The sequence below is a fragment of the Pseudophryne corroboree genome, chromosome 8 (genome assembly GCF_028390025.1).
Source record: "Pseudophryne corroboree isolate aPseCor3 chromosome 8, aPseCor3.hap2, whole genome shotgun sequence".
In the NCBI taxonomy this organism is placed as follows: Eukaryota; Metazoa; Chordata; class Amphibia; order Anura; family Myobatrachidae; genus Pseudophryne; species Pseudophryne corroboree.
In genome coordinates, this window is record NC_086451.1 from 392,799,115 (window position 1) to 392,815,426 (window position 16,312).

At 41.9% G+C, this 16,312-nt stretch overlaps 1 protein-coding gene across 4 annotated transcripts in view; it reads left to right on the forward strand.

Moving 5' to 3' along the window:
- The window catches only part of LOC134949245 (cytochrome P450 2F3-like), a 185,241-nt gene that overhangs the window by 135,562 nt on the left and 33,367 nt on the right, over positions 1 to 16,312 (forward strand). For all 4 annotated transcript variants that reach the window (XM_063937723.1, XM_063937721.1, XM_063937722.1 and 1 more), the window contains one exon: positions 14,269 to 14,418. In XM_063937723.1, coding sequence (XP_063793793.1) covers positions 14,269 to 14,418 — 150 coding nt within the window. The remainder of the gene's footprint in view (positions 1 to 14,268; positions 14,419 to 16,312) is intronic.

Genomic DNA, 16,312 nt, shown 5'->3' on the forward strand with positions numbered 1-16,312 from the left:
CAGGCATCGCAAACGACACAATTGGACTCTCCTTGTGGATTTGGGATTTCAAAGAACGCACAGTTCTTTGCGGTGCTTTTGCCAGCTTGAGTCTTTTCAGTTTTCTAGCGAGAGGCTGAGTGCTTCCATCCTCATGTGAAGCTGAACCACTAGCCATGAACATAGGCCAGGGCCTCAGCCGTTCCTTGCCACTCCGTGTGGTAAATGGCATATTGGCAAGTTTACGCTTCTCCTCCGACAATTTTATTTTAGGTTTTGGAGTCCTTTTTTTTCTGATATTTGGTGTTTTGGATTTGACATGCTCTGTACTATGACATTGGGCATCGGCCTTGGCAGACGACGTTGCTGGCATTTCATCGTCTCGGCCATGACTAGTGGCAGCAGCTTCAGCACGAGGTGGAAGTGGATCTTGATCTTTCCCTAATTTTGGAACCTCAACTTTTTTGTTCTCCATATTTTATAGGCAGAACTAAAAGGCACCTCAGGTAAACAATGGAGATGGATGGATTGGATACTAGTATACAATTATGGACGGACTGCCACGGTTAGGTGGTATAAAAAAACCACGGTTAGGTGGTATATATTATAATAATAATACAATTATGGATGGACGGACTGCCTGCCGACTGCCGACACAGAGGTAGCCACAGCCGTGAACTACCGCACTGTACACTGGTTGATAAAGAGATAGTAGTATACTCGTAACAACTAGTATGACACTATGACGACGGTATAAAGAATGAAAAAAAAACCACGGTTAGGTGGTATATATTATAATAATAATACAATTATGGATGGACGGACTGCCTGCCGACTGCCGACACAGAGGTAGCCACAGCCGTGAACTACCGCACTGTACACTGGTTGATAAAGAGATAGTAGTATACTCGTAACAACTAGTATGACACTATGACGACGGTATAAAGAATGAAAAAAAAACCACGGTTAGGTGGTATATATTATAATAATAATACAATTATGGATGGACGGACTGCCTGCCGACTGCCGACACAGAGGTAGCCACAGCCGTGAACTACCGCACTGTACACTGGTTGATAAAGAGATAGTAGTATACTCGTAACAACTAGTATGACACTATGACGACGGTATAAAGAATGAAAAAAAAACCACGGTTAGGTGGTATATATTATAATAATAATACAATTATGGATGGACGGACTGCCTGCCGACTGCCGACACAGAGGTAGCCACGGCCGTGAACTACCGCACTGTACACTGGTTGATAAAGAGATAGTAGTATACTCGTAACAATTAGGATGACACTATGACGGTATAAAGAATGAAAAAAAAACCACGGTTAGGTGGTAGGTATATAATAATAAATAATACAATTCTGGTCGGACGGACTGCCTGCCGTGTGCCGACACAGAGGTAGCCACAGCCGTGAACTACCGCACTGTACACTGGTTGATAAAGAGATAGTAGTATACTCGTAACAATTAGGATGACACTATGACGGTATAAAGAATGAAAAAAAAACCACGGTTAGGTGGTAGGTATATAATAATAAATAATACAATTCTGGTCGGACGGACTGCCTGCCGTGTGCCGACACAGAGGTAGCCACAGCCGTGAACTACCGCACTGTACACTGGTTGATAAAGAGATAGTAGTATACTCGTAACAATTAGGATGACACTATGACGGTATAAAGAATGAAAAAAAAACCACGGTTAGGTGGTAGGTATATAATAATAAATAATACAATTCTGGTCGGACGGACTGCCTGCCGTGTGCCGACACAGAGGTAGCCACAGCCGTGAACTACCGCACTGTACACTGGTTGATAAAGAGATAGTAGTATACTCGTAACAATTAGGATGACACTATGACGGTATAAAGAATGAAAAAAAAACCACGGTTAGGTGGTAGGTATATAATAATAAATAATACAATTCTGGTCGGACGGACTGCCTGCCGTGTGCCGACACAGAGGTAGCCACAGCCGTGAACTACCGCACTGTACACTGGTTGATAAAGAGATAGTAGTATACTCGTAACAATTAGGATGACACTATGACGGTATAAAGAATGAAAAAAAAACCACGGTTAGGTGGTAGGTATATAATAATAAATAATACAATTCTGGTCGGACGGACTGCCTGCCGTGTGCCGACACAGAGGTAGCCACAGCCGTGAACTACCGCACTGTACACTGGTTGATAAAGAGATAGTAGTATACTCGTAACAATTAGGATGACACTATGACGGTATAAAGAATGAAAAAAAAACCACGGTTAGGTGGTAGGTATATAATAATAAATAATACAATTCTGGTCGGACGGACTGCCTGCCGTGTGCCGACACAGAGGTAGCCACAGCCGTGAACTACCGCACTGTACTGTGTCTGCTGCTAATATAGACTGGTTGATATTTAAAGAGATATTAGTAGTATACAACAATACTATACTGGTGGTCAGGCACTGGTCACCACTCCTGCAGCAAAAGTGTGCACTGTTAATTAATATAATTGTACTCCTGGCTCCTGCTAACAACCTGCAGTGCTCCCCAGTCTCCCCCACAATTAATTATAAGCTTTTAATTTATACATTGATGACTGTGCAGCACACTGGGCTGAGCTGAGTGCACACAGACTGAGTCACACTGTGTGACTGACTGTGCTGTGTATCGTTTTTTTTTTCAGGCAGAGAACGGATATAGCAGAGAGAAGTGAACGGATATATTATATTAAATAAAAGTTAACTAGCAACTGCACTGGTCACTGACTGTGGTAAACTAACTCTGTCTGCGACTCTGCACAATCTCTCTCTATCTAATCTATCTATCTCTATTCTAATGGAGAGGACGCCAGACACGTCCTCTCCCTATCAATCTCAATGCACGAGTGAAAATGGCGGCGACGCGCGGCTCCTTATATAGAATCCGAGTCTCGCGATAGAATCCGAGCCTCGCGAGAATCCGACAGCGTCATGATGACGTTCGGGCGCGCTCGGGTTAACCGAGCAAGGCGGGAAGATCCGAGTCGCTCGGACCCGTGGAAAAAAAAGTGAAGTTCGTGCGGGTTCGGATTCAAAGAAACCGAACCCGCTCATCTCTACTATGCACACTGCCATATTTGCACCTCATACATGTCCGCGCTGCGCATGCGGGCGCTCTCCCGTGCGTGCGCATACCCGCTGTTACGTGCACCCGCAGGCGCACTGTATGCGCATTTACGGTAGAGTTTCTGTGTGCCCAGCGTGCGACTCAATCGTTACATAATTCAACCATATAATGTATTTTATAAGTTAATATTCCCCTGAGTCCAACAGGTATCAGTGGGTCTCAAATGGCTCTTTGACCTTAGATATCCCCCAAACAATAGTTTGCATGTTGTGAGGGCTTCACATCTTCATATGCATAGCTAAAGCACAGGAATAGTAATTGAAGATTAATTGTATTCCGAATCAGTATCTTTCCCGCAGACAGAGTACAATAGCCTTTAATTACACTGAGCTTTGAGACTCAATGAGGAGGGCCAACACCTGTGTTTATGAAATGGGGCTGGATTTGTATACAGAAGAATGATTGCTGAGATGTCATTGTCTCAACTGAGAGTGGACAGTGGGACAGTATTCGCCAAACAATAGCTTCCCACAAGACAGGAATGTGTCGGTCATCACCCATTGTTTTGCATAACCAAGGCCACTGATGCAGCTGGCTCACATGCTGTGAGGGACACACACACACATCTTGTTGTTGACACACCCCCACAGCTGGAATGAGGGTATGATATACCCACTGGAGATCACAGGGCTCACTCACTCACTCACACAGCTACCTGACACACAGCAAGCATGGCTGGATCATCACCAGGCTCCTTACGAAAGGCTAAGTATCATAATTTCAATATCTCATGGCTGATTGGCATAGATTAGTTAGTTTGGAGATACAAATGGCTTAAGGTTAACGAGGTTTGGGCAGTTGTGTGATTGTTGGGTGTTTCTGTTGATACTCTGTGAAGTCTGTGATGAATTGGAACAGTAGACAATCTGTAGCATAGCATTTGTGGTATTTGTTTGCCTGTGGTGATTTAAAATAGATTGTACTGGTTAGTTATAATATATCTTGTTAATCATAAATACCACCATGCAGTTACGTTTGAACATGTGCTGGTAGCAATGGCAGGCTGAGATGTGTGGTTACATTGTGATCTGGTCTTGTGATGAATATGCTCTGGTTATTGAGATACTGAAGTTGTTTGGAATGTGAAAGTGAATAAGATGGTTCTAGGAAGTTGGATTGAAATTGTGAAAGGTGATTTAGATGGTTTGGAATTGTAAAATCAGAACATATGCATTGTTTTGAGGCTTGGACATTTTGGAATAAAATGGAGTCTTGTGTTTTCTGCTATGTGATTGTGGTGTAGTAGAGAGTGCCATGTGTTTGGACCTGCAAATCTAAAATGGCTGCTGCCGGGTATTTTCCCCTCCCCCTTTCAGCCATGTGGTGTAGTCTTTGGAATCAAGTGGAGTTTTCCCAAAATGGAGTCTAGCTTCTGCCCCATGCGGCATTGTAGGGACAATTGTGTTGCTGGGTGTTGTGTATATAGGGACAGGCAGCATGGGTAAGCTCAAGTACTTTCTAAACAAAGATTCTCAGCATTGACTGACTGCGCAGCGATTGTTCCTCACATGTGTAAGCTTTCTCTGCAATCATATTTGTCTTCTTGTTATTGTGAGCCGTTTCTTTCTCTCTCTCTCTTCTTCTCTTCCCCTCTTATTTTCCCTTAAACGTAATTGTATTGTATTGTATTTCCCGTGTAGTTATCTGGTTAGGTAGTCTATGTTATATTGTAGTGTATGACTTGTATTGTGTTAAATTCTTTTGCAAGTATATCATTCATAATATATATTTAGGCGTTGGACCCTGAGCACGGTATCTGTGTATTTCTTATAGTATTAAGTAATCTCAGAGCGTCAGTGACGCTCGAACAGCTTTAAAGGTAATAAGGTTATACTGTGTTGCATCTACACTCTCCCACTACACAGAGGTTTACAGTATAAGTACATTCCTTAAGGTATAGTTAAGGGAGTACCCTTGCGGTACTTTTTACGCCAATTGCGTACTGTGTTCTTTAACCTTTAACGTGTTTTTAATAGGAAAAATATTATAGACATTGGCCCTCATTCCGAGTTGATCGGTCGCAAGGCGAATTTAGCAGAGTTACACACGCTAAGCCGCCGCCTACTGGGAGTGAATCTTAGCTTCTTAAAATTGCGACCGATGTATTCGCAATAATGCGATTACTAACTACTTAGCAGTTTCAGAGTAGCTCCAGACTTACTCTGCCTGTGCGATCATTTCAGTGCTTGTCGTTCCTGGTTGACGTCACAAACACACCCAGGGTTCGCCCAGGCACTCCCACCGTTTCTCCGGCCACTCCTGCGTTTTTTCCGGAAACGGTAGCGTTTTCAGCCACACGCCCCTGAAACGCCGTGTTTCCGCCCAGTAACACCCATTTCCTGTCAATCACATTACGATCGCCGGAGCGAAGAAAAAGCCGTGAGTAAAAATACTTTCTTCATAGTAAAGTTACTTGGCGCAGTCGCAGTGCGAACATTGCGCATGCGTACTAAGCGGATTTTCACTGCGATGCGATGAAAAATACCGAGCGAACAACTCGGAATGAGGGCCATTGTCAATTGGGGGACTCGTCCTCCGGGATTCACATATCTGCACTAGGTAACTTCAGCAGACATTATCAGGTCAGCAAAGGGCGGAGAAGGTAGAAAGTAGCATCCCTCGTTAAACCGTTTGGAGGTCGGGGATACTGCAGTGCTGACCAGTTAAGCGTCTGCTTCGCTTAGTAAAGGGTGCTGAAGGAATCCGTGAACCGGAGGTAAGAACAACACATGCAGATTGGATGGTTTATCTGTTTAAGTAGGTTTAAAAGTACATTTAAAAGTTGCTGCATAGCCTTGATATAGTTAAAAAAAAAAAAAAAAACTCAGGCCTAGAATAACTTTAGGAGTTTGAATGATGACTTTCTTTGTGACTAGAGGCCGCATGGTCTGTCCCCCATTTTGTGTGACCCTCATGGAGGTGGAAGGGGGAGGAGCAGCGGCCATTTTGGGAAGGTCAAATTTTTTTCCCCCTAAAATGGCTGATTTTCAAGAAATAATCAGCCATCCACTGTCAAAAAGAAATCATCATTTAATGAGTTTTTTTTCAATGCATTTGTTTAGTCCATATCATAGTCGATCATAAGTAGTTCAGATACAGTTTAATAACAGTTAATAATAAATTAAATATTTGATTTAAGAACGATACACAGATAAAACAAAGTTGTTGTTTTTTTTTTTTTTTTTTCTTTTGGTTTCCTTACCACCCTACTCTGCTTGGTGCAGGATGGCCATTGAAATGCAGATGAACCTGTGTGACTGGTTAGGTTCCCTACCAGTGTTGAAATAAATCGCCTTTTACAGAGTTACTGTAGTTAGAAAGCAATTCATATGCAAATTAGAAGCACTGAATAAGGTCTAAATGTCTATATGTCTGTGCTTACATCAATGTATGTTATTAGATTAAATTTAGAATTGCATTTTCATCTGTGTACTTTCACATATCTCACCTTCCTGTTTGCCATTTGCATTGATAAACGTGCTAAAAGAGATTTGTCGTTATTTTATAGTTTAAGAGTAAAGGTAACATAGTTAAAGTATAGACAAACACACAGTTTTGCCTGGGAGATAAGGCGAAGTCAGTGTGGTGTGCGGTAGATGATCAAGGATCATCTACATTGATAAACATATAAATTGTGTTACGGTGGATCTTTATTTTGCGTACACGTGTCTCTAACAAAAACTGAGATTTGTGCACGCAAACCAAAGGCCGAAGCACGCAGCGTATATCACGCAGCGGAGCGTCCGGGTACGCCCACGTAACTCAAAACACAAGTTTTTCTCCTCTCCTCTCAACGCGATAAGTAGCGCCACGCGGTAAATAACGCCAGGCGATAAATCGCACAAATCTAGTTTAACATTCCAAATTTAAATTAACAGATCCTTCTCCTAATTGGTAACACATCTGGTCTAAAGAGAAATTTCTGCGCAGAAATAGAAATAGAAACAAAAGTGTACATGTGGTGAGTGAGTGTGTTGTTTACAATTTTTAAGGTTGAACCACAAGAAAAGTCGAGTACTCGTGAGGTACATGCGTGTAAGTGACGTACATGGTGGCTAGGGAGGAATCCCTGGTTAAATATACAATTTGAGCATTAGAGTGTAGCAGACCAGGAGGTCATACTGTAACAGACCAGGAGGTCATAACAGACCAGCAGGTTCAGGTACAGCAGACAAGGAAGTCCGCTATACAGTCCACAGGCACAACACCAAGAAAGGGTTGGTGCAACACCCATATAGGCCATATAAGCTCTGGCTGAAGGAATTCGCAGCCGAAATTTTCGATTCCGTTGGTCGCTCAGTACATAAGATTAGTTGCTTGTGCACTAAACGATTGTACCGCACGTAATTGTGTACATTAGTTAGTAATCTGACCTAGTACCATTAGAGTAAAGGGGTCACAAACGCTATTTGTACATTCTAACGTGATTTGTGTAAATTTTTTTTTATTTTAAGGGAAGTTCGCTGCTCACTCAGGAACTATCCAGCAACCAATAGTTACTGGAAAGAGTAAGTGTTCTTCGGATCACCCTCACAGGTTCCAGTAAATAGAGGTTCAGGTCGCAGGGGCCCTAGGTTGAGTACGCCAGCACCATATCGGTGTGATCAGGTCGTATTGGTCGGCGTGGGCGAGTGAGTGGGGTACTCGGTAAACCGCCACCGTCAGCCTATTTTGAACATTTTGGTTTGCGTAAGGGTTGGCTGAATAAAGCAACACTTTCGAACTATGGGGGCCACTTGTTCAAGTAGGGGGCGATCAACCTCGGTTCGGGTTGATTCAGTGAACCGACCAATTGGGTCGGCAAGGTATGTAATGTGTGAGAAATACGGAAGTCACACAGAAAGTTTATGTGATGAATGGGAGAGAATGACTAGACATGACGGGGAGAAATTCCCAAGAGTAGGTAGCTTCAGCCTAGAAGTGTTAACGAATTTAAGGAGAAGGATAGGTCTCATTAAATCAGCAAAGAGACGAATCAAGCATTATGATCATTTGCAGTTATGGCAACAGGAAGGTGAATTACAAAGAGATTTAATTGACTTACCTAACTTTCATCTTGAGAGGAGAGACATGGCAATGGAGAGGATTATGGTTGCAGAGAAATGGCACAATGTTGTACGATAAAAATGCACTTAGTAACTGTATTAAGAATGAAAGTGTTAAATGTAATAATGTTTATGAAAATGAAAGTGTAAAAATTACAAATGTTAACCTGTGCAAGTCGCACCCCATGTTAAACTTCCCTCAGGATTACCAACAAGAAAGTGAGCCCAGAACGATGTCGGCACCTCTTCCAGAAGCCATCCTACAAGACATCCAGGTGGACACGACCAAATCGGTAAAGGCAATAATCAAACCCCCTAACGGAGGGTCAGGTGAGGTCGTGTCCACAGGTATGTACAATGTTTTATATCACGCACAAACAAATGTACCCCATATTGTAAGACCAAAACAAGATGATGTAGTTGAGTTTGATCCGGTCAGGGTGATCACAGTCCCCAATGGGAAGACTGACGATCAGGGAATCATTCCCGTCAAGGACAGGGCAATGCGCTGTCTCTGGTCCCGGACAGAATTGAGATCAATCATGTCTGATTACCCAGATCCTAGGAAAGATCTAAGTGTATGATCAAAGATTCACAGAAGGTATATGAACCCCCTAGACAACGACATAATCATGGTATCCAAGGAATCAGGTAGGTACAGGGAAAGCGGTTAATGGCACTGAACATCCAAGCACTAGAGGAGGCATCAAGTCGACCGGAACCCCAGGCCCCTAGCACATGGAGAAAGCCAAGGATTTGTTATCATTGTAGAAGAGAAGGGCATTATGCCAGCAACTGTAATAACCCACATAAAGTCAGACCCCCTAGACCAAGAAATGAGCAAAATTATAATACACACAATTATAATCAGGAAACATATAGGAAGAATTTTGGGCCACACCCATGATATGTGGTCAGGAAAGGTGATCATTAGGACTGATGGTAAGCCTGAGGTAACGGTTAACAAATAGGGAGGTCATTCACTGAAGACACAGGAATGACCAGGTGAAACGTTGTAAATGTATTTGTGAAAATGTTTTTTTTTCTTTCTCTCTCTCTCTCCCCATCTCTGACGATTATTGAGAGATCGCTGATTTGAAAGAATATTGCATCACCGGAATGTTCGTTTAGAAGACTGAGAGACAGCACCTTTTGAGATGACGACAGAACAAGAAGAACAACAAGACTAGAGAACTAATCATCGTAACAAGTTTCTCTCCCCCTCAAACTGATTTTCTGTACCCCATTACAAATTTCTTCTTTTCTCCTCCTGTAAGACGGACTTGCCCCAAGAGACTGTGATATGGATTTTCCTGTTGACCATGATGTTGACCAGAGCAGTCTGTTTCGGTGAGAGTATCAGTGAGGTCGTGAAAGGATCCAGAAAGGTCCTGATGATAAAGATGGAGGTGTAAATTTCCAATAGCAACCCAATCACCAAGCAAAGGCGAGTACCGGAAACGATCTAGCAGCCATGTTATTTGTAAACATTTTTCTTTTAAGGATTATTAGCTGAAGAAAACTGTATCTGTAGGCTCTGTAACAACGTAGTTGAGGATGGGTGCATTAAGAAATGCCAATCCAGTTTTAATATCCATACGGACCGGCATCCATGGAGTGACTATCACTCCTTAGTGGGTAATGTGTTAAATAAAACAGATTGTTGGGTATGCTCTCAAGCACCTCAAGGTCATAGCAAATCAGGGCTAGTACCATTTCCTTTAACGGTAGGGGAGGTACTTGAGCTAAAGGGTGGGAGGCCGGTGGACAGGAGGTTTAATATCTCCAGCCCTCCTAGTTTGAAGCTCCACCAATACCATGTGGATAGGTCCCTATTAGGTTTTAACATCTCCAATCCCCGAAAGCCGGGAAATTGGGAAGTGTCATGGAGTAACCAAACCATGACCTTTTCGCATAGAGCAGATAGAAAGCCTACAGATACAGAGCTTATACGCCACATAGCCAGTAGAGGAAAATCTTTCCGATATAGGTATACCTTAGGAAATAGGATTACGAGAGTTGGAGAGGTATCACTAGGATACTGTGCACATATCGTACAAACTGATACGTGTACTAAGCAGATGGGAGAATTAGGATTAGGAGATTTCACATGGAAGATGTGTAACATGGTTATGTCCTACTCCGTCCCATATGTTCTCCCCGATGATGCATATTTCATATGCGGGAGGAAGGCGTATAAGTGGCTTGCCCCAAACTCTGAAGGATTGTGTTATATTGGAAAAGTACTACCTGAGGTAATGAGTCTAAGGAGTGAGGAAACTGTAATCCCAATGGACTTGATTTATGACCCAACGGTAGAAACAATGATGTAATGAAAATGCGATTATACGGTCCGTTTCTTTCACCTGTTTTTCCGTTTTCCTCCAAGGTAAAAAGACCCACTTGGACGAGGAATTTGATGAGCCGATATACAGACAACAGATGGATTAAAGAAGAAGTTCTGACAACCTTATACACAGATTTTTGATGAACTATGCCATGGATCCCCAGTTTCCCTAGAAATTTTAAAATTACGCTAGCCCAACACTTTTGTAAATCTATGGACATTGACAGCTTTTGCTCGCACCTAATGGGCAAAAGCACAAAGAAGACTGCATTCAACAGACACCGAACAAGACCTCAATCGACAAATGTACATTAACCTGACATAGAATACCACTGCATTTACCATAAGTGTTCTTTATCTTCATTTCTACAACCCTCAGGTAATGACACACATAGTCGATAGGGAATACAGGCACAGATATCAGCAATCACATATCTCCCCCATTCATGTGTCATCAACTAAAATGTGCTCCCCCATTTTGTTGCAACCACAGCCGAAAAGAGCTCGGTAGAGTTTGACAGCCCATCCACAGACCCTTAATACGGGATAAGAAGGAATTCAAATGTATACTTCGCAATACCTCGAAGCTTGATTTAAAACACGTACGGCACGATGATACATGACCCCCCCCAAACATGGATTCATACACACATGCTTTTGCTATCTCACTAGGTCATACCCTTTTCACACCTTCTCTTTCTCCTCCCCAACCCAACCATGGAAATGTATTTACACTTGACATATATTTTTCTCCTTTTGAAATGTTTTAGGAAGTGGCAGTTATTGTTGACTGCCAAAGAGTGGACTGTCAAAGTCAGAAAAATATCACTATGCACACTGCCATATTTGCACCTCATACATGTCCGCGCTGCGCATGCGGGCGCTCTCCCGTGCGTGCGCATACCCGCTGTTACGTGCACCCGCAGGCGCACTGTATGCGCATTTACGGTAGAGTTTCTGTGTGCCCAGCGTGCGACTCAATCGTTACATAATTCAACCATATAATGTATTTTATAAGTTAATATTCCCCTGAGTCCAACAGGTATCAGTGGGTCTCAAATGGCTCTTTGACCTTAGAGATCCCCCAAACAATAGTTTGCATGTTGTGAGGGCTTCACATCTTCATATGCATAGCTAAAGCACAGGAATAGTAATTGAAGATTAATTGTATTCCGAATCAGTATCTTTCCCGCAGACAGAGTACAATAGCCTTTAATTACACTGAGCTTTGAGACTCAATGAGGAGGGCCAGCACCTGTGTTTACGAAATGGGGCTGGATTTGTATACAGAAGAATGATTGCTGAGATGTCATTGTCTCAACTGAGAGTGGACAGTGGGACAGTATTCGCCAAACAATAGCTTCCCACAAGACAGGAATGTGTCGGTCATCACCCATTGTTTTGCATAACCAAGGCCACTGATGCAGCTGGCTCACATGCTGTGAGGGACACACACACACATCTTGTTGTTGACACACCCCCACAGCTGGAATGAGGGTATGATATACCCACTGGAGATCACAGGGCTCACTCACTCACTCACACAGCTACCTGACACACAGCAAGCATGGCTGGATCATCACCAGGCTCCTTACGAAAGGCTAAGTATCATAATTTCAATATCTCATGGCTGATTGGCATAGATTAGTTAGTTTGGAGATACAAATGGCTTAAGGTTAACGAGGTTTGGGCAGTTGTGTGATTGTTGGGTGTTTCTGTTGATACTCTGTGAAGTCTGTGATGAATTGGAACAGTAGACAATCTGTAGCATAGCATTTGTGGTATTTGTTTGCCTGTGGTGATTTAAAATAGATTGTACTGGTTAGTTATAATATATCTTGTTAATCATAAATACCACCATGCAGTTACGTTTGAACATGTGCTGGTAGCAATGGCAGGCTGAGATGTGTGGTTACATTGTGATCTGGTCTTGTGATGAATATGCTCTGGTTATTGAGATACTGAAGTTGTTTGGAATGTGAAAGTGAATAAGATGGTTCTAGGAAGTTGGATTGAAATTGTGAAAGGTGATTTAGATGGTTTGGAATTGTAAAATCAGAACATATGCATTGTTTTGAGGCTTGGACATTTTGGAATAAAATGGAGTCTTGTGTTTTCTGCTATGTGATTGTGGTGTAGTAGAGAGTGCCATGTGTTTGGACCTGCAAATCTAAAATGGCTGCTGCCGGGTATTTTCCCCTCCCCCTTTCAGCCATGTGGTGTAGTCTTTGGAATCAAGTGGAGTTTTCCCAAAATGGAGTCTAGCTTCTGCCCCATGCGGCATTGTAGGGACAATTGTGTTGCTGGGTGTTGTGTATATAGGGACAGGCAGCATGGGTAAGCTCAAGTACTTTCTAAACAAAGATTCTCAGCATTGACTGACTGCGCAGCGATTGTTCCTCACATGTGTAAGCTTTCTCTGCAATCATATTTGTCTTCTTGTTATTGTGAGCCATTTCTTTCTCTCTCTCTCTTCTTCTCTTCCCCTCTTATTTTCCCTTAAACGTAATTGTATTGTATTGTATTTCCCGTGTAGTTATCTGGTTAGGTAGTCTATGTTATATTGTAGTGTATGACTTGTATTGTGTTAAATTCTTTTGCAAGTATATCATTCATAATATATATTTAGGCGTTGGACCCTGAGCATGGTATCTGTGTATTTCTTATAGTATTAAGTAATCTCAGAGCGTCAGTGACGCTCGAACAGCTTTAAAGGTAATAAGGTTATACTGTGTTGCATCTACACTCTCCCACTACACAGAGGTTTACAGTATAAGTACATTCCTTAAGGTATAGTTAAGGGAGTACCCTTGCGGTACTTTTTACGCCAATTGCGTACTGTGTTCTTTAACCTTTAACGTGTTTTTAATAGGACAAATATTATAGACATTGTCAGTAGGGGCGGGGTTATCGGCCACGGACCCTTAGAATTCTGGGTCCGCTGGGCAACTGCCCATTAAGCCCAATAAAAGAGATGACCATGCCATAGATTCTGCATTAAACTCCCAGAAAATAAGGGTTACTCCTCATGTTACGTTCCAGAGGGGGCATTCAATGCAGATTTTTCCTTGCATTAAATGTTCCCTCTGGGGCTTAACGCATGGGGATGTGGAACCTAATTGAATTACTCAGGGCTGACAAATAGCCATGGGACAAATCCTGTGGTTAATTCAATCTGCCTTTCTACTTATATTTAATAACTAATGTTTCATATTTATAAGCAGAGTCCTCCAAAAAAGAGTTATTGTTTTTTGGTGTTGTGATCTATGCAAAAAACAATCATAGGAATCACCAACGTTTGTTGTACAAGTGGATTTGCAATACTGACCTATTTTTTAAAACTGCTGGACACAATCTCATGGGTTTTCCTAAGTACAAACTCACCTAATGCAGAAATGTTTTACTGCTCCACTTTTATATATATATTCCTATAGCTCTATCACTTTAAATAAAGCTTACCTATGAAATTATCAGGAACCCTGACATTTTCTATATCATAACTTTCCCCTGCATAGCAGTATTCTTGATTAGAAAAGATGCATGCTGCATCACAATGAGTTTGCATATATACTGCGTGCCTGCTGCTTTCACTATATGGATATATTTTATACAAGTAAACTAATTCCAACTTTATTGGTCATTTAGATGCCCTTCCACCATCACCCTGTTTAATGAACATTTTTTTTTCTGCAAGTGTTTGATTAAATAAAAACATCTTTCATACAACAGACATGGCTTTCACCAATGGTCAGCTGTGGACGAAACTCCGGCGCTTCATTCTGCTCACGCTGAGAAACTTTGGTATGGGAAAGAGGAGCATAGAAGAAAGGATACTGGAAGAGGCACATTTCCTCCTTAAAGAGTTTGAGAATACAAAGGGTAAAACAGTTTACAGTATATAAACTTTTTGACCGATACAATTATTTATTTCACAGGATCTTTATTCATTGTATATATGTTTAGCATTGCAGTACCAATAAGCAAATGAAGCTGATATGAAATCATAATGGTATTGTCACAACTTTTGTTGGGATGGTATCAATGCTGAACATACTGTACTATGCAATTAGAATTCATGTAAACCCAGAATGGAGGTGCAAAGTCTAAAATTATTGTGGCCTTCACCCGTGATGAGCTTTGCTGCACCCAATATGCAAGTTGCGGCTCTTTGATGTACAGGATTTTGAGTATGAAGGCAGAGATAGGTCACCGTGAGGAGTATAGGACTGTAATCAACAGGAAGAGGACAGAACCAGATGTACAATGTGATACAAGGGGATGGGCAGAATCAGGTGAGGAGTATAGCCAAGGTGGGAACTAATGTATTTATACAGGAGATACAAAAATATACTGTTATATTTTTGGAAGACCGGTGGAGCATTACTCAATCTGGAGGACATGACCAAATTTTTGTAATGCCTATCACATGTGTTAAATGCCATCTTAAACTCATCACCAGATCTAATGCTTATCAAGTTGTAACAAAAAATAGCCCAGCTCTTGCAGGTGACTTCAATTCTCTGATGGAGCCCTGTTCGAGACTTTTCAATATCTACTCATTTACTGCTTCAGTCTCAGGAAGTGACAAGGCGAAGACTTGTCCTCGAGGAGGCATTTTACCAGGTAATAAATAAATGGGGCAAACCCATTCTTGATGGATAGATAGAGTATCTGCAGCTTTCTTACTAAACATGTACCTACAGGAATGGTAAGGAAGAGGCAAGGAGTCAACTTAAGTGAGGGTGGCACTTTGAATAATGCTTGCAAGCACTCTGATGACAGTGAAGTCCCCAAGACAGGATTTGGGGTTTACTCTAATCAAGAGTGGGAATGTGTAAATGTAGCAGGGGAAATCACAAATAATTGGATTTACAGCCATTGAAAGCACAATGAAGGATATTAGCTCCCTATGGAGTGCACCAACTTGCAAGATCAAACACTGGGTTCAAAGACGAATGGCAGCAATATGAATTTTGCATCCATTTACTCTAATTATACAGAGAGGAGAGCACAAAAGCAAGGTAGGAATTCCAAATTCTTTTACAATCTTGGCTGTGATAAAGTTCACGTTTGCTCTGGAATCCTTGTAGGCCATAAGTGACTCTGAAGACTTGTTCAGCAGTAATAATACAGTACTTCAGTTAATAATTGTGATGACACCCCTTGATAAGTTAGACTTTTCTTTTTTCCCAAACACATGGGACAATTCATAAGAAAGTGTCCTGGCAGAACTTGTACCGGAAACCTAATTTCTCACTCCTCAAGAAGGAGCTGTGAATTCCCAATTTTCAAAAGTTCCTCAGGGGGCACAAGATGAACTGAGAACTGGGAGGCCAATGTTTGGTTGGGCTACAGGACTGCTACTATTTTTGAGCTCTCTCCCAATGTCATAGATCTAGTCTGATACAGAGGGATAATTAAATCATCAACGGACAACAACAGCTCTCTGGATGCTATTTCTCTTTGCTTTGCTTAGATAAACCCTGCCAAAAAGTGTTGACAAGGGCCTCATTTTTCAATGAAGCTTTGAAGTGAGAGTCTTTAAATGTACAGCATATTGACCCATGGGTTGATTCAACTGTTCCATGCACAAAATGGTGATGGCTGCAGATGTCACTTGTCTGGGCTTCTCAAAAACCTTTTTAAAGGGATCCAGTAAATTCACACTTGTTGCTTTCCCATAAGGGAGAGGACCAGGATAAGGCCTGACCAAACAACAAATTATATAAGCCACCTTAATTCTTTCCGTCAGGATGTTGGTGGCCTGTATTTC